Source organism: Rhinopithecus roxellana, chromosome 3, assembly GCF_007565055.1.
Source record: "Rhinopithecus roxellana isolate Shanxi Qingling chromosome 3, ASM756505v1, whole genome shotgun sequence".
NCBI lineage: Eukaryota > Metazoa > Chordata > Mammalia > Primates > Cercopithecidae > Rhinopithecus > Rhinopithecus roxellana.
Window position 1 is genome coordinate 40,698,577 of NC_044551.1, and position 24,255 is coordinate 40,722,831.

At 37.5% G+C, this 24,255-nt stretch overlaps 1 protein-coding gene across 2 annotated transcripts in view; it reads left to right on the top strand.

Annotated features, from left to right (window-relative positions):
- The window catches only part of DCTN4 (dynactin subunit 4), a 45,973-nt gene that overhangs the window by 7,591 nt on the left and 14,127 nt on the right, over window positions 1-24,255 (top strand). For both annotated transcript variants that reach the window (XM_010373664.2, XM_030926868.1), the window contains exons 4-9: window positions 4,467-4,510; window positions 13,080-13,187; window positions 15,088-15,161; window positions 15,453-15,565; window positions 16,187-16,296; window positions 23,553-23,626. In XM_010373664.2, the coding sequence (XP_010371966.1) occupies window positions 4,467-4,510; window positions 13,080-13,187; window positions 15,088-15,161; window positions 15,453-15,565; window positions 16,187-16,296; window positions 23,553-23,626 (523 nt within the window). The remainder of the gene's footprint in view (window positions 1-4,466; window positions 4,511-13,079; window positions 13,188-15,087; window positions 15,162-15,452; window positions 15,566-16,186; window positions 16,297-23,552; window positions 23,627-24,255) is intronic.

The window sequence follows — 24,255 nt, forward strand, 5'->3', positions numbered from 1 at the left end:
AAACGAAGCAGACTGGCTAAAACCTTTCCATAGATTCTTACACAATTTGGAAATAATTATGGGTGAAGTTCTTTAGATTCAACTATGTTCTTAAAAAGTTAATCCTTGATTCTGTTGAATTTGCTCTTTGGTTTAGAATGCTTTGAGCTGTTGATGGTTTTTCTGACTTTGTACGTTGAGTTGATAAAATAAATACTCTTTTCAAAAACAGAAAGTTAAATAAGTGTATCTTAGTTCCTTAAAAATGCTCATTGATGGGTAGCTGTTTACCTAAAGTGTGACTCAAACTAGAAAGATTCTGTAACATCTTTTAAAATTGCCAGTAAGTGTTTATGTGTATATATTTTAGTGTCAGTATAGATGTTAGAATTTATCAAAGAAAGTAAGTTAAATGTTAGAAAGCAACCTCAAAGTGGCATAATGTAGGACTCAGTGAAGTATTGTTTTTTCATGTTTTTTGTGTCTTTTTATCAAGTAAAAGAAACAGCCCAGAAATCCAAGTAGATTTCTCAGTTTGTTACCCTTAGTGAATGTTTTATGCATTTTGGATTATGAGTCATGAAGATTGGAGAATTTATATATCAGAACTATAAACTTACGCTGGCTTCTAGAACTCTGTCTCCTCTGGGGTATCTCAACAGTGATAATTGAATACCAGGAGCTCTTAAAGGGTACAGATAATTTCATTTCCTCCATGATGTCATTGGTATCTCAGAAGCCCTTGAAACCACTTAAGTTAGAACTATTTGTTTATTTATAAGTACTTGTCTGTAATGTACAGAGAAAAACTTACAATGAGATTATTATGTCTCCCAAATTGCTATTTAAAATAAATTACCACTTCAAAAGAAGCAATTAGATAAAATATTCAGACGTTTAAAAGTATTACAACTGAAACATTTCTTTCGCATAATTATTTTTCATGATTGCCTTAAGTGAGGCAACTTCTAAAATATTATACTAAAATGCTATTTCTGCCTTTCTTGCAAGAGGATACAATGTCACCTTCAGCAAGGTAATTGAGTCCTTTTTGTTTTGAAAAAAGTGATTTTATGTGAAATATATATATTCATGTACTTATCACCCAATTTAAGAAATGAAACAGCCAAAACAGTTTAAGCCTTTCCCCCTACTTTATCTGTCTTCCTGTCTGCCCGCTAGAGATAATAATCACAATCCTGAATTCAGTGTTTATTAGCGTCCATGCATGTCTTTATACTTCTCCACATGTGTATGTAGCCACAGACAAATAACATTTTTCGGTTTTAAGCAAATGAAAACATAATGTATATATCCTGCTACAACTTTACTCTATCAACATTGTGTTTCTGATACGCAGTTGACTGCTGTATGACTTACCACAGTTTACTTATTCCATCTTCTCTTGATGAACATTTAGGCTGTTTTCATTTTTCTTTGCTTTTGGAAAAACAGAGCTGCTGGAATCAATCTTGTATGTGTTTTCTAAGGCACAAGTGTAAGGGCTTTTCTATGTAACGAAGTAAAATTGCCAGTCGTAAGTTGTGTACATCCTTAGCACTCCAAAATGGTTTAGCAGTCTTTGCTTCCAGTAGTAATATATAAGAGTAAACTACCTGTTCCTCCAGTTCCTTGTCAGCTTATAATATTTTTGGACTCTAAAATTTTTCCAGACTGATGGTTGTGAAATGGTATCTCATTATACTTTTATTTTTCCCTGTATTTGGTTAGCTTTATCAAGATATAATTTATGTATAATAAAGCTTACCAATTTTAAGTGTGGAATTCTGTGATGTTTGAGAAATGTGTAATCACATAGCCACCACCATAATCATGATACACAACATTTCTATCCCCCTAGAGAATCCTCATGCCTCATTGCAGTCAGTTTCTTCCCCCGACCTCCTTGCCCCGATTAGACTGATACACTTTCTATCACTAAAATTTTGCCTTTTCTGGAAGTGTATATAATTGGAGTCTTATATTACAGACTTTCCTGTCTGTCTTCTTTTATTTAGCATAATGCTATTGAGATTCATCTGTGTTTCTTCTTTATATTATTTCTTCTTGCTGTTGAGTAGTATTCTGTTGTAAGGACAAACTATAGTTTGTTTATTCATTCTCCACTTGATGAACATTTGGATTGTTTTTGGGTTTTGGCTTATATGAATAAATGTGCTATGAACATTTGCCTATAAGTCTTTGTGTGAATATATGTTTTCATTTTTCTTAAGTGCCAAGGAGTGAAATTATTAGGTCATAGGGTCAGTGTATGTTTAATTTGTCTAGAAGCTGCCAAACTATTTATATATATATATTTTAAAGTAGAGATGGGGTTTCTGCATGTTACCCAGGCTGGTCTCCAACTCCTTGACTCTAGCAATTCTCCTGCCTCAGCCTTCCAAAGTGCTGGGATTAAAAGCATGAGCCACTGCACCCGGCCAGTGCCAAACTGTTTTCCAAAGTGACTGAACAATTTTGGATCCCCACCAGCAAATTAGGAGAGTTCCAATCCCTTGACAACCCTTGCCATATTGTCAGTCTTCCCCATTGTAGCCATTCTAGCACATGTACAGCAGTACTTCACTGTGGTTTTAATTTGCATTTTCTCATTGTGTTTATTTACCAGCCATATATCTTTCATGAAGTGTCTGTACAAATCTTTTCCCTGCTTTTTAACTGGGTTTTGTTGTTGTTGGTTTGTTTTGCTTTGGTTTTTTAAACTAAGTTATAAGAGTTCTGTTTTCTGGATACATGTGCATTGTTGAATATATGTTTTGCAAATATTTACTCCCAGTCTGTGGCTTGCCTTTTCCTTTTCTCAGCAGTGTGTGTTGAAGAACTCAAGTTTCTAATTTCAGTGAAGTCTAATTTATCAATGTTTTTGTTGTACATTTTGTGCTTTTTGTGTCCTATTAAAAAAACTTGAGCCTAACGCGGTGTCACTAAGATCTACCTATGTTTTCTTCTAAAAGTGCTGTAGTTTTAACACTTACATTTAAGTATTGCTCATCTCAAGGTAAATTTTGTAAATGTTGTGAAGTAAGGGTCCTTTCGGTTTTTGTTTTTTGAGGTTTTTCTTTAGTTTTGTTTTGGATATGTGGATATTCCATTCTTACAGCACCATTTGTTAAAAGTATCCATTATATAGTCTTACTTTCAGTACTTTCAGTTTTCTTGAATAATCTTTTCCTTTGTGATTTATGCTGTGTGCTGCTTACATAAGAAATTCTTCGGCCGGGCGCGGTGGCTCAAGCCTGTAATCCCAGCACTTTGGGAGGCCGAGGCGGGTGGATCACGAGGTCAGGAGATCGAGACCCTCCTGGCTAACACGGTGAAACCCCCGTCTCTACTAAAAATACAAAAAACTAGCCGGGCGCGGTGGCGGGCGCCTGTAGTCCCAGCTACTCGGAGGCTGAGGCGGGGAGAATGGCGGGAACCTGGGAGGCGGAGCTTGCAGTGAGCAGAGATCGCGCCACTGCACTCCAGCCTGGGCGACAGAGCGAGACTCCGTCTCAAAAAAAAAAAAAAAAAAGAAAGAAATTCTTCTCGGCCGGGCGCGGTGGCTCAAGCCTGTAATCCCAGCACTTTGGGAGGCTGAGACGGGCGGATCACGAGGTCAGGAGATCGAGACCATCCTGGCTAACACGTTGAAACCCCGTCTCTACTAAAAATACAAAAACTAGCCGGGCGAGGTGGCGGGCGCCTGTAGTCCCAGCTACTTGGGAGGCTGAGGCAGGTGAATGGCGTGAACCCGGGAGGCGGAGCTTGCAGTGAGCTGAGATCCGGCCACTGCACTCCAGCCCTGGCGACAGAGCGAGACTCCATCTCAAAAAAAAAAAAAAAAAGAAAAGAAAAGAAATTCTTCTCTAAGCCAAGGTCATAGAACGTAGAAAATGCACGGTGTTACAGATAAGAGCAAAGTCTCTGGAGTCAGACTGAGTTTGAATCAGCCAAAACAGTTTAAGCCCTTCCCCCTATTTTATCTGTCTTCCTCTCTGCCTGCTAGAGATAATAATCACAATCCTGAATTCAGTGTTTATTAGCATCCATGCATGTCTTTGTACTTCTCCACATATGTATGTAGCCATAGACAAATAACATTGTTTTACCACTTACTCTCCGTGTGACTTTGAGCAAGTTATTTAACATCTCTGAGCCTCAGTTTCCTCATATATGAAATGAGACTAATAATAAGAGTCCGTACCTCAGAGGGTTGTTATGAGAATAAAAGGAAATGTAATACATTTCAAGTGCCTGGCACAGTGGCTGTGCGTTAGTCATGGTGGTGGTGGTGATTGTTATCACCATCATTAGATGTTTTTTAAAAATTTTGTTCTGACCATTAGTCTATATAGTTATATAGACCATTCTGGTCTGTATAACTTATGTTTTAAGTTTCATTTTATGGCCTACAGAAGACTTGTTTTATGAAAATAAAATTATCACATTATGAAAGTCTTGTTTAATATTCTTTTATTTTGTAGCTAGTGGCGGTTGGCAGGAACCTGAAAATCCTCACACACAACGGGTAAGTAAAGGGTGAACAGAGAGAGGGGATGAAATCAGAAAAAAATTGAGTAAAAGACTGAAGATCTTGCATTTTATCAGTGGATATGACCTGTGTTTAGAAGTCCATACAGTGCTCCTCATTGTAAGACATTGGAATTACACTGTCACTTTTTTCCAGGTGACTTAAGATAATGGAGAATCCTAGGTGTAGCTTTAGTTCTGTATTTGAATTGTGCATCAGGAAAAGGAACCAAGTTTTTGTTTTTTCTTCACACAGCCACCAGTGAGTTAAGGTTCCATTTGTTCTCAGATACTCTTAGAAATGTCATAAACAGCCAGGTGTGGTGGCTCATGCCTGTAATCCCAATACTTTGGGAGGCTGAGGCAGGAAGATTGCTTGAGCCCAGGAGTTCAAGACCAGGCTGAGCAATATAGTGAAACCCCATCTCTACAAACAAATTAAAAATTTAGCTGAGCATGGTGGTGCATGCCTATAGTCCCAGCAACTCAGGAGGCTGAGGTGGGAGGATTGCTTGAGCCTAGGTTTTCAAGTCTGCATTGAGCTATGATCATACCACCACACTCCCATCCTAGGCAGCAGAGCAAGGCCATGTCTCAAAAAAAGAAAAAGAATGCAGTACAGACAAATGCAGTAGCTCATGCCTGTAATTCCCATTATTCAGGAAGCTAAGGCAGGAGGATTGCTTGAGGCCAGGAATAAGTATTTATTTTTATACACATCAAAGCTATACATCTACATACAAGTATTTTAAAATATATTTTTCTCCGAGTAAGAAAGATATCTAAACTAGTAATAGTTGATGCCTCTGATGAGTAGAAAAGTCAACTTGGGCATAAGGGATAAAAGAGAAGCTTTGCTTTTTATTCTTTTCATTTGTATGGTGTTTGAACTTTTTTTTTTTTTTTTTTGAGACAAGATCTCACTCTGTCACCCAGTCTGGCATGCAATTGCATGATCACAGCTCACTGCAGCCTCAACCTCCCAGGCTTAAGCAATCCTCCCACTTCAGCCTTTAAAAAAAAATAGGTTTTTGAGGAACACATGGTGTTTGCTTACATGGATAAATTCTTCAGTGGTGATTTCTGAGATTTTGGCATACCTATCACCTGAGCAGGGCACACTGTACCTAATGTATAGTATTTTATCCTCACCCCCCTCCCAGCTTTCCCCCTGAGTCCCCAGATTCCATTGTATCATTCATGTGCCTTTGTGACCTCATAGCTTAGCTCCCTCTTATGAGTGAGAATGTATGATGTTTGGTTTTCCATTCCTGAGTTACTTAGAATAATGGTCTCCAATTGCATCCAGGTTGCTGCAAATGCCATTATTTCATTACTTTTTATGGCTGAGTAGTATTCCATGATGTATATATACCACATATTCTTTATCCACTCGTTGACTGATGGGCATTTGGACTGGTTTCCTATTTTTGCAGTTGTGAATTGTGCTGCTGTAAACGTGCGGGCTAGTGTGTTTTTCATGCAGTGACTTCTTTTCCTCTGAGTAGATACCAGTAGTAAGATTATTGGATCAAATGGTAGATCTACTTTTAGTTCCTTAAGAATTCTCCATACTGTTTTCCATAGTGGTGTAGTAGTTTACATTTTCACCAACAGTGTAAAAGTGTCCCCTTTTCACCAGATCCATGCCAGCATCTATTTTTTTTTTTTTAATTAAGGCCATTCTTGCAGGAGTAGGTTTAGATCTTCATTTCCTTGATCATCAGTGATGTTGACCTTTTTTTTATATGTTTGTTGGCCATTTGTATATTTTCCTTTGAGAAATGTCTATGCATGTCCTCTGCCTACTTTTTGATGGGATTATTTGTTTTTTTCTTGCTGATTTGTTTGAGTGTCTTGTAGATTTGGGATGTTAGTCCTTTGTTGGATGCATAGTTTGCAAAGATTTTCTCCCACCCTATGGGTTGTCTTTTTACTCTGCTGATTATTTCACTTGCTGTGCAGAAGCTTTTTAGTTTAAGTTCCATTTATTTTTGTTTTTGTTGCATTTGCTTTTGGGTTCTTAGTAATGGAGTTTTTGCTTAAGCCAATGTCTAGAAGGATTTTTCTCGTGTTATCTTCTAGAATTTTTATGGTTTCAGGTCTTAGGTTTAAGTCTTTGATCCATCTTGAGTTGATTTTTGTATAAGGTGAGAGATGAGGATCCAGTTTCATTCTTCTATATGTAGCTTGCCAATTATCCCAGCACCATTTGTTGAAGAGGATGTCCTTTCCCCACTTTATGTTTTTGTTTGCTTTGTCAAAGATCAGTTGTCTATAAGTATTTGGTTTATTTCTGGGTTCTCTATTCTGTTTCATTGATCTAGTGTACCTATTTTTATACCAGTACCGTGCTGCGTTGGTGACTCTAGTCTTATATATAGTTTGAAATTGAGTAATGTGATGCCTCCAGAGTTGCTCTTTTTGCTTAGTCTTGCTTTGGCTATTTAGGTTCGTTTTTGGTTCCATGTGAATTTTAGGATTGTTTTTACTAGTTCTGTGAAGAAGGATGATGGTATTTTGGTGGGAATTGCATTGAATTTGCAGACTGCTTTGGCAGTATGGTCATTTTCACAGTATTAATTGTACCCATCCATGAGCATGGGATGTGTTTCCATTTGTTTGTGTTATCTATGGTTTCTTTCAACAGTATTTTGTAGTTTTTCTTGTAGAGGTCTTTTACCTCCTTGGCTAGGTATATTCCTCAGTGTTTTGTTTTTGTATTTTGAGTGGGGTTTTTGCGGCTGTTGTAAACAGGGTTGAGTTCTTGATTTGATTCTCAGCTTGGTCTCTGTTGGTGTATAGCAGTGCTACTGATTTCTGTACATTGGCTTTATATCCTGAAACTTGACTGAATTCAATACTTTTTTTTCTTTTTTTGTGATGAAGTCTCGCTCTGTCAGCAGACTGGAGTGCAGTGGTGCAAACTCGGCTCACTGCAACTTCTGCCTCTCAAGTTCCAGTGATTCTCCTACCTCAGCCTCCCGAGTAGCTGGGATTACAGGCGCCTGCTACCATGCATTTTTTTAGTGCAGATGGGGTTTTACCATGTTGGCCAGGCTGGTCTCGAACTCCTGACCTCAAGTGATCTGCCCACCTTGGCCTCCCAAAATGTTGGGATTACAGGCGTGAGCCACTGCACCCAACCTTTTATTGAATTCATTTATCAGATCTAGGAGCTTTTTGGATAAGTCTCTAGGGTTTTCTAGGCATATGAGCATAGCATCGGCAAACAGCAACAGTTTGACTTCCTCTTTACTGATTTGGATGCCCTTTATTTCTTTCCTCGTCTGATTGCTCTAGCTAGGACTTCCAGTGCTGTGTTGAATGGAAGTGGTAAAAGTGGGCATCCTTGTCTTGTTCCAGTTCTCAGTGGGAATGTTTTCAACTTTTCCCTGTTCAGTATAATGTTGGCTGTGTGTTTGTCATAGATGGCTTTTATTTAAGGTATATTCCTTCCATGCTGATTTTGCTGAAGGTTTTGCTCATAAAGGATGCTGGATTTTGTCAAATGCTTTTTCTGTGTCTATTGAGATGATCCTTGCAATTTTTGTTTTTAATTCTGTTTACATGGTGTATTTCATTTATTGACTTGGGTATGTGAAACCATCCCTGTATCCCTGGTATTAAACCCACTTGATCATGGTGTATTATCTTTTTGATATGCTGTTGGGTCCAGTTAACTAGTATTTTGTTAAGGATTTTTGCATCTGTGTTCATCAGGGATGTCTGTCTGTAGTTTTCTTGTTTTGTTATGTCCTTTCCTGGTTTTGGTACAAGGGTGATGCTGGATTCATAGAATGATTTAGGGAGGATTCCCTCTTTATCTTTTGGAATAGTTTCAATAGGATTGGTACGAATTATTCTTTGAATGTCTGTTAGAATTCAGTTGTGAATCCATCTGGTCCTAGATGTTTTTTTGTTGGCAATTTTTTAAAATTACCAGTTCAATCTCACTGCTTGTTACTGGTCTGTTCAGAGTTCCTGTTTCTTTCTGGGTTAATCTAGGAGGGCTGTATATTTCCAGGAATTTATCCATCTCCTCCAGGTTTTCCAGTTTGTGTGCATAAAGGTGTTCATAGTAGCCCTGAATGATCTTTTCTATTTCTGTGGTATCAGTTGTAATATCTCCCATTTCATTTCTAATTGAGCTTATTTGGATCTTCTCTCATCTTTTCTTGGTTAATCTCACTAACATTCTATCAATTTGGTTTATCTTTTCAAGGAGCCAGCTTTTGGTTTCATTTATCTTTTGTATTGTTTCTTTTGTTTCAATTTCATTTAGTTCTGCTCTCATCTTTGTTATTTCTTTTCTTCTGCTGGGTTTGGGTTTGGTTTGTTCTTGTTTCTCTAGTTCCTTGAGGTATGATCCTAGATTTTCTATTTGTGCTCTTTTAGACTTTTTGATGTGGGTATTTAATGCTATGAACTTTCCTCTTAGCACTGTTTTTGCTGTATCCCAGAGCTTTTGATAGCTTGTGTCTTGCTATTATTCAGATCAGAGAGTTTTTAAATTTCCATCCTGATTTCATTGTTGACCCAGTGAGCATTCAGAAGATTTTAATTTCCATGTATTTGCATCATTTAGAGGGTTCCTTTTGGAGGTGATTTTCCATTTTATTCCACTGCTGTCTGAGAGAATACTTGATATAATTTCAGTTTTCTTGAATGTATGGAAACGTGCTTTGTGGCCTATCGTATGTTCTATCTTAGAGAATATTCTATGTGCTAATGAATAGAGTGTATCTTCTGCAGTTGTTGGGTAGAATGATCTGTAAATATCTGTTAAGTCCGTTTGTTCTAGGGTATAGTGTAAGTCCATTGTTTCTTTGTTGACCATCTACCTTGATGACCTGTCTAGTGCTGTTGGTGGAGTGCTGAAGTCTCCCACTATTATTGTGTTGCTTTCTATCTCATTTCTTAGGTGTAGTAGTAATTGTTTTATAGATTTTGGAGCTCCAGTGTTAGGTGCATATATATTTAGGATTGTGATATTTCCTGTTGGACTAGTCCTTTTATGATTATATAATGTCCCGCTTTGTCTTTTTTACCTGTTGTTGCTTTAAAGTCTGTTTTGCTTGATATAAGAATAGCTACTCCTGCTCACTTTTGGTGTCCATTTGCAAGGAATATCTTTTTTTTTTTTATCCCTTTACCTTAAGTTTATGTGAGTCCTTAGGTGTTAGGTGACTCTCTTGAAGACAGCAGATACTTGGTTGGTAAATTGTTCTCCATTCTGCTGTTCTATATTTTTTAAGTGGAGCCTTTAGGCCATTTACATTTAACATTAGTATTGAGATGTGAGGTACTATTCTATTAATTGTGCTAGTTGTTACCTGAATATTTAGATTTTTTTTTCATTGTGTTACTGTTTTATAGGCCCTGTGAGACTTATACTTTAAGGAGGTTCTATTTTGGTGAGTTTCAAGGTTTTGTTTCAAGATTTAGAACTAACTCCTTTTTAGCAGCTCTTGTAGTGCTGGCTTGGTACTGGCAAATTCAGTGTTTGTGCATCTGAAAAAGACTTTATCTTTCATTCATTTACAAAGCTTAGTTTCCCTGGATACAGAATTCTTGGTTGATAATTGTTTTGTTTAAGGAGGCTAAAGATAGGACCCTAGTCCCTTCTAGCTTGTAGGGTTTCTCTAAGAAATCTGCTGTTAACCTGATAGGTTTTCCTTTATAGGTTACCTGATGCTTTTGCCTCATAGCTTTTAAGATTCTTTCCTTTGTCTTGACTTTAGATAACCTGATGACTATGTGCCTAGGTGATGATCTTTTTGTGATGAATTCCTTGGGGGTTCTTTGAGTTTCTTGTATTTGGATGTCTAGATCTCTAGCAAGGCCAGGGAAGTTTTCCTCTGTTCTTTCCTCAAGTAAGTTTTCCAAACCTTTAGATTTCTCTTCTTCCTCAGGAACACCAATTCTTAGTTTTGGTAGCTTAATCCCAGACTTCTTAGAGGCTTTATTTATTGTTATTATTATTATTCTTTTTTCTTTGTCAGATTTGGTTAATTCAAAAGACTGTCTAAGTGTGTCTTTCATTTCTCAAATTGTGATTGTTTATTATTTATGCTGTCTGTTTCTCTGGAGATTTTTTTCGTCCATAACCTGTATTTTTTTTTTTATTTCCTTAAGTTGGTTTTCACCTTTCTCTGGTGCCCCTTTGAGTAGCTTTTTGAGTAGCTTAATAGTTGGCCTTCTAAATTCTTTTTCTGACAATTGAGAGATTTCTTCTTGGTTTGGATCCATTGCTGGTGAGCTAGTGTAATCTTTTTGGATTGTTAAAGAACCTTGTTTTGTCATATTACCAGAATTGTTTTTCTGGTTCCTTCTCATTTGGATAGACTATGTCAGAGGAAAGATCTGGGACTTGAGGGCTACTGTTCAGATTCTTTTGTCCCGTTCCATGGGTCCTTGATGTGGTGCTCTCCCGCTTCCCCTAGGGATGTGGTTTCCTGAGAACTGGACTACAATTATTGTTACTGCTGCTCTGGGTCTAGCCACCCAGCAGAGCCACCAGTCTCCGAGCTAGTACTAGGGAGTGTCTGCAAAGAGTCCTGTGATGCAATGCATCTTCAGGTCTCTCCATTGTGGATACCAGCACCTGCTCTGGTGGAGGTAGCAGGGGAGTGAAGTGGACTCTGTGAGGGTCCTTGGTTGTAGTTCAGTTTTGTGTGCTAGTTTTCTTTAATGCTGGTTGTGCTAGCAGTGAATTATCATGGGGACAGACTCAGGACCTCTGGTTAGCCAGGATGTTGCAGGTGGTGGAATTAGCTGCTATTTTCTCCTTTTGAGGGCAGAGTTGTTCTTTTATGAGTTGCTGTAATGGCTTGAGTTGGCCTGCAGCCAGGAGGTGGCGCTTTCAAGAAAGTATCAGCTGCAGTAGTGTGGTGGGGATACAAGCTTGCCCTAAGGTTGCCTGGATAAGTATTTCGGTTTCTCAGGTGATTGGTGGGGCCGTAAGACTCCCAAGAGTTTACAGTCTTTTGTCTTGGGCTACCAGGGCAGGTAGAGAAAGACCATCACATGGGGGCATGTCTGAGCTCAGACTCTACTTGGGCAGGGTTTGCTGTGGCTGCCGTGGAGGATAGTTGTGTGGTTCTCAGGCCAATGAAGTTATGTTCCCAGGGGCGTTATGGCTGCCTCTGCTGTGTCATATAGGTGGCCAGGGAAGTAGGGGAAAGCCAGCAGTGACAGGCCTCACCCAGCTCCCATGCAGCCAGCAAGGCCAGTCTCACTCCCACCATGCCCCACCAACAGCATGGAGTTTGCAGGGCCAAGATCTTGCCTTCATAAGCCTACCTGCTGAGAAAGCAAGCCAGCCTTTTGGACCCCACGCCTTCTCAACTGCTGTGGCTTATGTGCTCATATCTGTGCTTCCCCTTCGCACCCTCCCCATCCTGATTCTGCCCAGGAAAATTTGCTCTCGGTCAAAATTATTACAAAGTTCACCTGGAAGTTTCTGTCTCCGTGTGGTCCTTCCTCAATTCCACTGGCAGCTCTCCCCTAGCTCCCCTAGGCCCCCTGTGAGATTGAAATCAGAAATGGCTTCCCTGGGAGCCGTGAGTGCCTACAGGCTTCTTCCCGCTGTTGCTTCTTCTACTTTTATATTTCACTCGGCTCTCTAAATTTGTTTCAGCACTAGGTAAGGTTAAATTTTCCTCCCATGATCTGAATTTTTAGGTTCTCCAGTGAGGATGTATGTTTGAAGGTGGATTTTCCCCCTCTCACACTTTGGGCACTCACAGTTTTTCTGCTGTCTCATTTTGCAGCAACAAGCCACTTCTTTCAAAGGGTCTGTGAATTCTTTCAGTTTTCCTAGTATGTTCCTGCAGTAGTTCTTGGAGTAAAAGTTCACAGTGTGAATCTCTACAAGTTGTTCTGTCTGTCTGAGGGGAAGCTGCAAGTTAGTTCTGCCTCCTATCCGCCATTTCTTTTTCGCCACCTCATCCTCTTGAGTAGCTGGGACTGTAGGCATATGCCACCATGCCCAGCTAATTTTTGCATTTTTTTATAGAGACAAGGTCTCACTCTATTGTGCAGGCTGGTTTTGAACTCTTGGCCCCAAGTGATCTACCCACCTCAACCTCCCAAAGAGCTGGAATTACAGGCGTGAGCCACCATGCCCAGCCTTGTTTGAACTTTTTATGATTAATATATATTGCTTTTATAATTAAAATGTATTTAAAAAATTTTTAAGTGTGATGTAGTTGGGGAATAAAATACAGTATAAAATATCATGTTCTTAGAAATAAATGTCATGTGGCCATGCAGAAAAAAAATCAGAGCAGCCGTGAGGGTAAATAAGTAATGAAATAAGAGAGCAGAAAATTTTCGAGCCTTTTCATTGCCCATTTCATCCTGTCCTTGAACTTCAGTTTTCCATTTCACTTCGGAAAACAAATCACATAACAAAGAAAAATTCTCTTTGAAGAAAAAGGGCAAACTTGCCCACCTTAATAATTTGTCTTCTCTATTCATTATGTGTCTAATCAGTGTAGTTGATTAATTTGGTATGTTTTCTGTTAGCTTTTTTGTGTACTGAGTCTGTGATTGTTTTACAGATGAACAAATTGATTGAATATTACCAGCAGCTTGCTCAGAAAGAGAAGGTTGAGCGAGATCGCAAGAAGCTGGCACGACGTAGAAACTATATGCCTCTGGCTTTTTCGGTGAGAATTTGGTACTAAAATGATTTGCAAGACCTGTAGGGCCTAAGAACAGTGATCATTTCAGAAAATGGCCATTGTCCTACATTCCTGAATGGTGGGTAGCAGAGAGAGGGATTCTTCAAATTATAGACGTTTAAGTCCGATAGTTAGGCTTTTGCTATATCCATAGTTCTGTTTGAGTTATTTGTGTTTTAAGGACATTTGTGTTTCTTTCTCCATCACTCCCCTTTATCTTCTGATTATTTCCCCAGAAAGACTGTTAATTTTGTAGACACTGCAGAGCTCTACATACAGCTTTTTTATTACAGAAAGTCTGAGAAAAAGGAGGTGGGCAAATGGTAGATTTTAGTCGTATTACTCCCGTAGCCCACCTTTGACATCCTGGCAGTAGTGGTTTCTCAGCTTTAGTTATAATAACTTGTTTAACATCCTCACCTGTTTCTCCAAGATGAAAAACACTGACTTTTTAACATAGTGCACTTGTGTGGGTAAATAGTAACATATGCAAGTAGAATTTTTGGTAAGAATTATTTATGAGAGTCATTCTCTACCAGTTTATGTACTGCTAGTAAGAAGAAAGAGATTAGGATTTGGAGTTTTTGTTATTTTCCCCGAGTTTTATTTGCTGTCATAGTACAGTTTGTTTTCTGTGTGCTTGCTTGGGGCCCAGCAGATTGACATTCAATAAATAACATTTATTGAATGGCAATGATGTGTCAAGCTCTGTGCTAAACACTTTACATGTATTACTTTATTTAATCCTCACAAAAATCCTGTGGAATATCATATCCCCATTTTACACTTGGGGAAATGAGACCTAGTTAAGCAACTTGTCATACTGCATCCACATGAAAATTAGTTAAGTCATTGAAACCCTAAGGGTTGGTAAAGTCCATGTAAAAATACCTAGATTGAGCCGGGTGCAGTGGCTCACGCCTGTAATACCAGCACCTTGGGAGGCTGAGGCAGGAGGATCACTTGAGGTCAGGATTTCAAGACCAGTCTGGTGAACATGATGAAACCCTGTCTCTACTAAAAATACAAAACATTAGCTGGGCATGGTGGCACATGCCTGTAATCCCAGCTACTTGGGAGGCTGAGGCATGAGAATCGCTTGAACCAGGAGGCAGAGGTTGCAGTGAGCCAAGGTAGTGCCACTGCACTCCTGCCTGGGTGACAGTGAGACTCGGTCTCAAAAAAAAATCTAGATTAGAATTTAAAAATGTTAACACTTGCAAAACACCCTCATTTGCAAAAAGAAGTGAATTTTTCTGAATAGGTCCAGTGGTACAGTCCTCATATGCACCAATGTATGTTATATTTAGAGGTAGAATTTTAATTAAATGAATGATTTTTCCAATTTTCCCATATAACCTGCCTGCTATATTCGTTTGCTTCTATCTTATGCTGCATTTTTTGTCTCTGTTGCAACCTGCTGCTATTTTGGGGCTCTACAGCAACATACTATTCATGTAGTGGTAAGTTCTCCTTTATGATTCTTGCTGACCCTGAAGAAGTTAGCAGATGACCACTGGTGTTCCAGGAAGACGTCTGTTGTATATCTTAGACACGCCACATAGCTCTTGCCTGAGCCGTAGCTTAGATATTTTTAGATTGCTAATAGAAGCTCACATTTGGTTCATTTTTACTGTATTAATGTAGTTTCAATCTCTATGTTTAGTGCTGTTACTATTTTAAGAATAGAATCATGATGTGGGGCTACAAATTGCTTTCTTTAAAAGAAGCCTTTAAATTAGCTTTTTTTTTTTTTTTTTTTTTTTTTTTTTTTTTTTGCTTATTTCCCTGAGCTTCTCATGCTATCCTACCCAAAATTCTTTCTTTTGATAAATAGGGTGTGTAACTGTGGGCTTTCTAATAGGAATTTCTGAACTTTGTTTAGGACAAATATGGTCTTGGAACCAGGCTTCAGCGACCACGAGCTGGTGCATCCATCAGTACCCTTGCCGGACTTTCGTAAGTTTACACATGAAATGACTTTGAGGAGAATAGCAAGTATCAAAATGAATATCAAAGAAATGAGATTAAACACACACACACACACACACACACACACACACACACAGTTGCCAATGGAAAAGAAGATTCTCGTACTTAGAAAAGACCTACGCTGAACAGATATTCTATGACACAGGAATACTTCCATTCAATTATTGATATCATAGACTGAGGATAATCAGGTGGATCCTTGAGAAATTAACTGTTTTTTTTTTGTTTTATTTTGTTTTGTTTTGTTTTATCTTTTAGCCTTAAAGAAGGAGAGGACCAGAAAGAGATAAAGATTGAGCCAGCTCAGGCTGTGGATGAAGTGGAACCTCTACCTGAAGACTATTATACAAGACCAGTAAATTTAACAGAAGGTAATTTTCTATGTTTTTCTACTTTGTTTCTAGTCTCCATCTAATTCTGTTTTTGTTATTTATATATCTAGTGATTTGAGATTTTTAATGGAATAGTTGTTAGTTTTAAAGTGATATGTAGAAAATAAAACAGCTGTAATAGAAGTAATTGTTTGAAATCTAAAATGCCTGTCCAATTTCTGTATTTTCGGCCGGGCGCGGTGGCTCAAGCCTGTAATCCCAGCACTTTGGGAGGCCGAGACGGGTGGATCACGAGGTCAGGAGATCGAGACCATCCTGGCTAACACGGTGAAACCCTGTCTCTACTAAAAATACAAAAAACTAGCCGGGTGAGGTGGCGGGCGCCTGTGGTCCCAGCTACTCCGGAGGCTGAGGCAGGAGAATGGTGTAAACCCGGGAGGCGGAGCTTGCTGAGATCCGGCCACTGCACTCCAGCCTGGGAGACAGAGCCAGACTCCATCTCAAAAAAAAAAAAAAAAATTTCTGTATTTTCATTTTTTATGAACAACACTGTTCATACTTTCATTACATAAAAGTAATGCTTCGTGTAATTACTACTACATGAAAGTCTGATTTTGAAGGTCACCGTAAACTAAGCCTGTTTTCTGCCTTTCTTTCTAGTAACCACCCTTCAGCAGCGTCTGTTACAGCCTGACTTCCAGCCAGTCTGTGCTTCACAGCTGTATCCTCGCCACAAACATCTTCTGATCAAACGGTCCCTGCGCTGCCGTGTAAGTATTCCATTCTGTAGAATGGCCATTTGTACAGGAGGAAAGCAAAAACAAATGTGGTTGGTGTCTGACCAATGTCAACACCTTTGGAATATAGTAAATACAGAAAATACTTGTAGGGAACATACTAATTGCCCAGGCACTATTTTAAATGCTTTCAATGTAAACAACTCTGTGAGGTAGGTACTGCTGTTAAACCTGTTTTACAGATGTAGAAATGAAATATCTGAAGGTTAGGTACATAGGGTTAACCCCTAAAAGAATAGTGAAAGAGTGTATAACTTTTAGGCTAGTGTTCAGGCTCAGGGAGGACCAATAAAAAATTAATCAATTTAAAAGAAAGCAAGAAAAAAGAAAAATCAGCAAAATCCAGGCTCGGGTAATCTACAGAACAAATGACAGAGTTTCTTCAATAAATAAATTGTAAAAGCAAGACGGAAAGGAAACCTTTTGGATGAGTACTATCCAACAGAACTTTCTCTGGTAATGAAAGTATTGTGTGTCTGTACAGTCCCGCATGATAGCCACTAGGCACGTGTGGCTATTGAGCACATGAAATGTGATAGTGCAGCTGAGGTACTGAGTCAGTCTTTAATTTCATTTAAATAACCACATGTCACTGGTGGCTAATGTTATGTAATCATTCTCTAGATTAGAAGAGACTTAAAAGTTTACCAGCCAAACACAACATGTAGATTTTATGTAGATTCAGATTCAAATAAAACAGAAAGAAAGGGCCCAGGGGAGGAGGGAAGAAGGGAAAGAGGAAAGAAGGAAAGAAAAATTTGTGAAATCTTTGAGAAAATGTAAACACTGGTAGGATTTTTGATGCTATTAAAGAACTATTGGGCAGGGCACAGTGACACGCACTTGTAGTCCCAGCTACTCTGGAAGCTGAGGCAGGAGAATCCCTTGAGCCTGAGGAGTTTGAGACTATAGTGTGTGATGATCGTGCCTGTGAGTAGCCACTGCACTCCAGCCTGGGCAATACAGTAAGACCCTGACTCTTTAAAAAAAAAAAAAAAAATTTTTTTCTTTTTAGGAATAATGATAGTACTGTTTTTTGTTGTTTTGTTTTTTGTTTTTTAATGTCTTTCTCTTTTGGAGAATACAGAAATATTTATGGAGGAAATGACATGATCTCTGATATTTGTTGCAAAATAATGAGGGATGAGGAATGGGTAAGAGTATAAATGAAACAAGATTGGCCACTGTTGCTGATTTTTGATAACAAGTTGCTGATTCTTTTTGTTTAGTTAACCTGGGAGCATAGATTCAAGTCCTGCATATATATTCCCACATTGATAGTTGTTGAAGTTGGGTGATGGGTACCTAGAGATTTGTAATATCATTCTATATTTTTGTACATGTTAGAAAATTTTTGTAATGAAAACCCTTTATGAAAAGAAAGAAAAAGAAGGGGCAAAGGAACATCGAATTGGTGGTTCAAATAGAAGACCTGGGCTCCTGCCTGTAATCACAACACTTTGAGAGGCCAAGGCAGGAAGATCACTTGAGCTCAGGAGTTTGAGATCAGCCTAGGTAACATAGTGAGACCCTGTCTCTACCAAAACAAAAACAAAAAAAGCCAATGTGGTGGTTCACACCTGTAGTCCCAGCAAGTCAGGAGGCTGAAGCAGGAGAATTGCTTGAGCCCAGGAGGTTGAGGCTGCTGTGAGCAGTAATCACACCACTTCACTCCAGCCTGGGTGACAAAGCAAGACCCTGTTTGTTAAATTAAAAAAAAAAAAAAAAAGAATGTGTGTAGTAAGATAGTAGATTAAAATCCAGATGTATCAGTATTTACATTAAATACAGTGAACTAAATGCTTCCATTAAAAGACAAACATTGGGCCGGGCGTGGTGGCTCACGCCTGTAATCCCAGCACTTTGGGAGGCCGAGATGGGTGGATCACGAGGTCAGGAGATCAAGACCATCCTGGCTAACACGGTGAAACCCCGTCTCTACTAAAAATACATTAAAAAAATTAGCCGGGCGCGGTGGCGGGCACCTGTAGTCCCAGCTGCACGGGAGGCTGAGGCAGGAGAATGGTGTGAACCCGGGAAGCGGAGCTTGCAGTGAGTGGAGATCACGCCACTGCACTCCAGCCTGGGCGACAGAGCAAGACTCTGTCTCAAAAAAAAAAAAAGACAGACATTGTCAGTCTAAATAATAAAGCAAATTGCAGTGACCCATCTATATGTTTATTACAAGAAGTGCAAACAGGAGAACTCAGAAAGGTTGAAAGTAGAGAGAAGTGGGAAAAATACTGGACAAACACTAATTTTTTTAAAAGAGGGATAATTTGTTTAAAAAAAGATTCAATTTACAAAGAAGATATAACCATCTAAAGTCATACACACCGAAAAACAGACTCAAAATATATAAAGCGACATTTGAGAAAATTACATAAATGGACAAATCATTTTGGGAAATTTTGACATCTCTCAGTAACCTAGAGGACAAATAGATGAAAATCAGTAAGAATCTAGAACAGTTGGAGAATTTAACTAGTAAACTTGACCAAATGAGCATATATAGACCCCTGTACGCAATATCTGCAGAATATTTGCACTCTTTCCAAGTACATACAGAACACTTATAAAGGTTGACTATATACTGGATTATTAGAAAGTAAGTATGAACGTTTTTCAGGAGATGAATTTTTTTTTTCAGTTAAAAGAAAGTTTTTATTAACAAGAAAAGATTTCTTTAAATCATATTTATACTTTAATAATAATACATAGACTAAGATGCTCGATAACACAGGGGTTTCTCTTTTGAACACTTTATTTCCATTTAGTACTCTTAAATATGTTTGCTTGTTGCGTGTTTATATTTTAACAGGTAAAAGTTATGAATTACCAGGTATTTTGCTACCTAACTGCACTGGAAAATGAAAATTTATAGAATTTTATCATTGGATCAGAGTTTTAAAAATCAAAGGATAAGGATCTGTTTAAAATCTTTTAACATTAGGGCATTATACCTTTTTTGGAACAAATATAAATTGCAGAAATTATACAAGGCAATTTTTTATCAGATATCAGTATTTAACAATGCTTTATTTAGCTGAAATGTTATTTCAGTTGAAAAAACTATCTCCAGTTACAAAAAAAAAATCAGGAACTTTATTGGATTTAATCTGCTTTAGAAATGTCCTAAGAAGCCTTAAATACTTTAAGTAGAAAAAAAAATTTTAAATAGTATGTTATACTATTACTGTGGTTTATATACATATATTAAATGGTCTCTTTTATAGGAAACATGACTGGAAGTTTATCACATTAAACACTGTAAAATTAAAGGCAAGAGCTAATTAACTTTTAGCAAAAGTACTCTGTATGCAACAGTTGCAAATATCAGAGCTATTATTTAGCAGTTAATAATTGCCTGGTATAAAATATAAACAAGGTACATTTACTGGATTGTTTTCAGTTTACAGCTGCCCTCCAATATCCCAGATAAGGATTTCTCATAAATTAAAGCTGCAGTACAATTCACTTAGTGGTTAGTTAGGCCAATCCTCCCCGTCATTATCCTTGTTCTTCCCCACCACCCCCAACCCCTGCAGTGGCACCATATTATTAAAAACATAAGTACCTGGGGTTTGTGCTTTAGATCAAGACATCATTTGCATAATTTCAAATGATAGACAACTTTTCATGTAAAAATGATGTTTTGTGGTCACAGTTACTTCAAAAAGTAATTGTTTTCAAATAACCTGACATATTCCTTAGCAATTACAAAACCACGATTTGGACACATGGCATTTGTAAGGCAGACAAACGTGCACTGCTAAAAGATGTGAACAGCTGTTCTTCTGCTTAAGCTTAGAGTACTGTGAAAAATAATGACTTTATTTTTTCAGTTAGCATAACCAGCCCATGGTACAGCATACTAAATCACAAAGCACAAATCCAAGGAAGGTAATACCTTTGCTAAGTTGCAGGATCTTGGCAAATCAATACAGGTCTCTTTAATATGATACAACCATATTTTTGTAGGAGTCATATATAACTTTAGTGATAATATTCACTCCAAAAATATTTAAGTGCCAGCTGATATTATTAAAGACATTATAATGGTTTTTAATAGCAGAGCAAGTTATTTTATACAAATTAATGTATTTTAAGCTACACACTATCTCTTTTTAAGTGAACTCCCTTGTGCAAGCTGTTAAGAGTATCCAGCTGCAGAGCAATGCATGTCTCGAGGTGGCTTCGCTCAGTTGTGGGGTTGGTACAAAGCCAGGGAGAGTTCCAGTGTGTTGAAAAGCTTTAAAATTCTATTTTAAGGAGATTCATTGTCAGTACCCATTTCCAAGGACTTCTTTAAAAATTGTTAAATTTTCACGTAAATACTGGAACCCTCAAAATTAGACAATGAATATTCAAACAACGTTCATTTCAGATGATCCCTTGTATTTAGAAGCCCTGCATCTTGTTGTTTTGATCAAAAGTCATATAGCCTTACACCAGCTTATATTTTTAAAAATTCTACTTAAAATGTAGGTTTGTCGGGAGACTGAGACAGGAGAATTGGTTGAACCCAGGAAGCAGAGGTTGCAGTGAGCCGAGATTATGCCATTGTACTCCAGCCTGGGCTACAAGAGCAAAACTTGTCAAAAAAATAAATAAATACAGGTTTTTTAAAATAACAAAATATATAGTCAGCTTGGAGAGACCTGGGGCACCCACACAATATTGTCTACCAAGTTTCATGATCGTTTCTTTGCACATGCTGCTGCTGCCATTGGAGTCCCTATGCTTTCTCTTGCTGAGGCTGTCAGCTGGAAGATGAAATGATTAAAGTATATTATTTGATCACAGTGTAGTTAAGTTGGAAATCAGTAATTTCTTTATAGCAAAACTTACAGGATACAACTAAGGCCATGCTTAGCTATGCAGTATATATTAGAAAAGAAGAAATATTAAAAGATTAGTGACATCAGAATCCATTTGAAGAAGTTAGGGAAAAAAACAGCAAAGTCCAGAGAGCAGGCGTTAATAAATGAAGAAACCAACATAAAATACAATAAACTAAGATAAAATACAATAAATTAAGAAACCAATATAAAATACAAAAGAGCAACAGAATCAGAAGTTGATTTCTTAAAAAAGATTAGTGATAGATATATATGAATTAAATTGATATAAATTTATATAAATATGGTTATGTAATGCACCATTAATATAGTAATGTCTGCCAAAAGTAAAGTTACCTTTTGTCTCATCAACTTCACTTTTAGGATTCTACCTTGCACCTCCACAAATACAAACCAAAATATGCAGAGATTATGGTATATCCACACAATGAGTACTATAAATTTATTTAAAAGAATGTGTTAATATGGGATACATTTTTAAATGCAAAAAGCAAAGTGCATGGTAGGTATGCAACTTTTATATAAAAAAGGTGGGAAAGTACAAACGTACATATAAACAAAAATGTGTCTATATATATGCAGACATAGACCCATGCATATGAGAAAATTTGTTATATGCTAAATATGGCATTGTAGATCACTGGGGAAAGAATAGGCTATTACATTTTGCTAGGTCAAGTGATTATACGGAAGAAAATAAAATTGGGTTGCTACCTCACCCTACACAGAAGTTAATTTCAGGAATGTTGGAAATTTGAAGAGCCAAACTTCTAGAAGAAAATACAGGAGAATACCTTCATGACTTCTGGGTAGGGGAATGTTTCATAAGTAAGACAGAAAAGCACAAACTATAATGTAAAGTTACATATTTTACTTCATTAAAAGTAAAACTTGTACCCTCATGCCAAAGAAAACCCATAAAGAAATGAAAAGATAAGCTGTAGACTGAGAAAAGTAGTTTGCAAGGTATATTATTAACAATAGATTAATGTCTAGAATATGTAAAGAACTTCAGCGAATCAGCAAGGAAATAAAAATAACCAGCAGATCCTCACATTCAAGTTATGGCAGAGGAAATCCCAATAGCCAATAAATATGAAGGATATTCAGATTTATACACAAATCAGGGAAATGTATGTTAAAACTGCAATGAGAAAACGAAAAATTAAAATAACTGCAATGGAATATCATTTCATAATCATCATATTAGTCAGTTATATTGCAGTATCCTTTAAAATAGCAAATGCATACACCCTTTGATCTACTCTTAGGAAATTGTCTTACAGATACTTAGACACTTAGGAAATAGATTAATGTACTAGAACACTCACTGCTGCATTACTTACAGTAGCAAAATAATGGAAACATCCTGAGTGTCCATCATTTTCTATCTTATGTAAGTTATAGAAATTGTTACAGTGGGACACAGAGGCTCCTCTATATGTACTGAAATGGAATTAATTCCAAGATAGAGTAAATGAAAAAAGCAAGAGAATAAATATAAAATGTTCCCCTTTTGTGTTATTGTGAAAAAAGCAATGTGATGTATGCTTGTACTTTTATGTGCATAGGCTATCTGGGGAGAGGAACAAGGGGACAGACAGATAATGGGTAATCTTTACACTGGACACCTATTTTGTACTGCTAAAAAAAAAATTTAACCAGGTGTATGTAGTACATATTTAAGAAAGTAGTAAATAATTATTACTGTCCCAGTGCAGTGGCTCATGCCTGTAATCCCAGCACTTTGGGAGGCCAAAGCAGGAAGATTACTTGAGCCCAGGAGTTGGAGGCTGTCGTGAGCTTTGATTGTGCCACTGCACTCCAGCCTGGGTGGCAGAGTGATACCCTATCTCAAAAATAGTCATTGTTACTGTACTTTAAAGCATGGGATCTGGAATTTTACTACCTGGATTTAAATCACAGTGTCCATTATTATTGGCTCTATGAAATTGCGCAGGTTACTTACCCTTCCTGTATACCATTTTAATCATCTATAATATGGCAACCTTAATATAATATGTATACCTAGCTCATAAAGTTGATGTGATACTTAAATCCAGTTAAACTAGTGAGCATGTTGTTTTGCACATACAGTAAGTACTCAGTATGTGTTAGTTATTTTAGTAGTTTTTAAGTACCACAGAGGTATAATAATATTGGATAGTGTGGTTGCACATATCAGGAAGTGCAAACATCTTTTATAAACTTTGGTTGCTATACACTATTTCAAAAACATATGGTCTTATATCAGAATAAAACAAAACAAAATTCTCGTAAATGCTATCCTTCTGAATTTAGCAGCTCTATGGATCAACAAAGTGTGTTGTTGTCTTCTGATACACATTGTATTTGTTTTCTTTTTAGAAATGTGAACATAATTTGAGCAAGCCAGAATTTAACCCAACATCAATCAAATTCAAAATCCAACTGGTTGCTGTGTGAGTATTTTGGGATTGGTGTTTTCAGTTACTGTTTTGAGTTATTTTGGTTTATTCTTCTTCCCCAGTGTGAAGTGTGTTTACTCTTGGCCCCCCCAAAAAATAATAATAATTACATCAAAATCATCTTGACATTCTGTTCCAGCTTAGGTTTTGAATTTAGTTACATGCCACGAAGTTTAAGATAAATAGATTCAGGGGTATTGGGATCAGGGACACAGTGACCCAGTATGATCTGGAGCAACAAGGTATGTTGATTATTTGGTGGAAAGGCACTAGTCATCGTTACAAATTACAAAGTGAGTTTGGGAATAATCCTTCAAACACTTAAAAAATAATAAAGTATATAGCTGATTGAAGAGTATCCCTGTAACAATGATCATTTTACTTACCTGTGTTATAACACTTCATTGGCTGGGATGAAAGTGATTAAGTTAGTGTTAACTCTCTGGGACTTGTGAGTAGGAGAGAATTTTGTGTATAAAAACTACCTATCAGGCTATCTGAATGGTCCTAATTAGAGACAAATACTGCCACTTAAAACTTACCCAGTGTTCATCTAATTAAATGTAAACTTTTCATGTCTCATCATACTTTTCTAATACATACATTTTTTGAATTACGTGGCA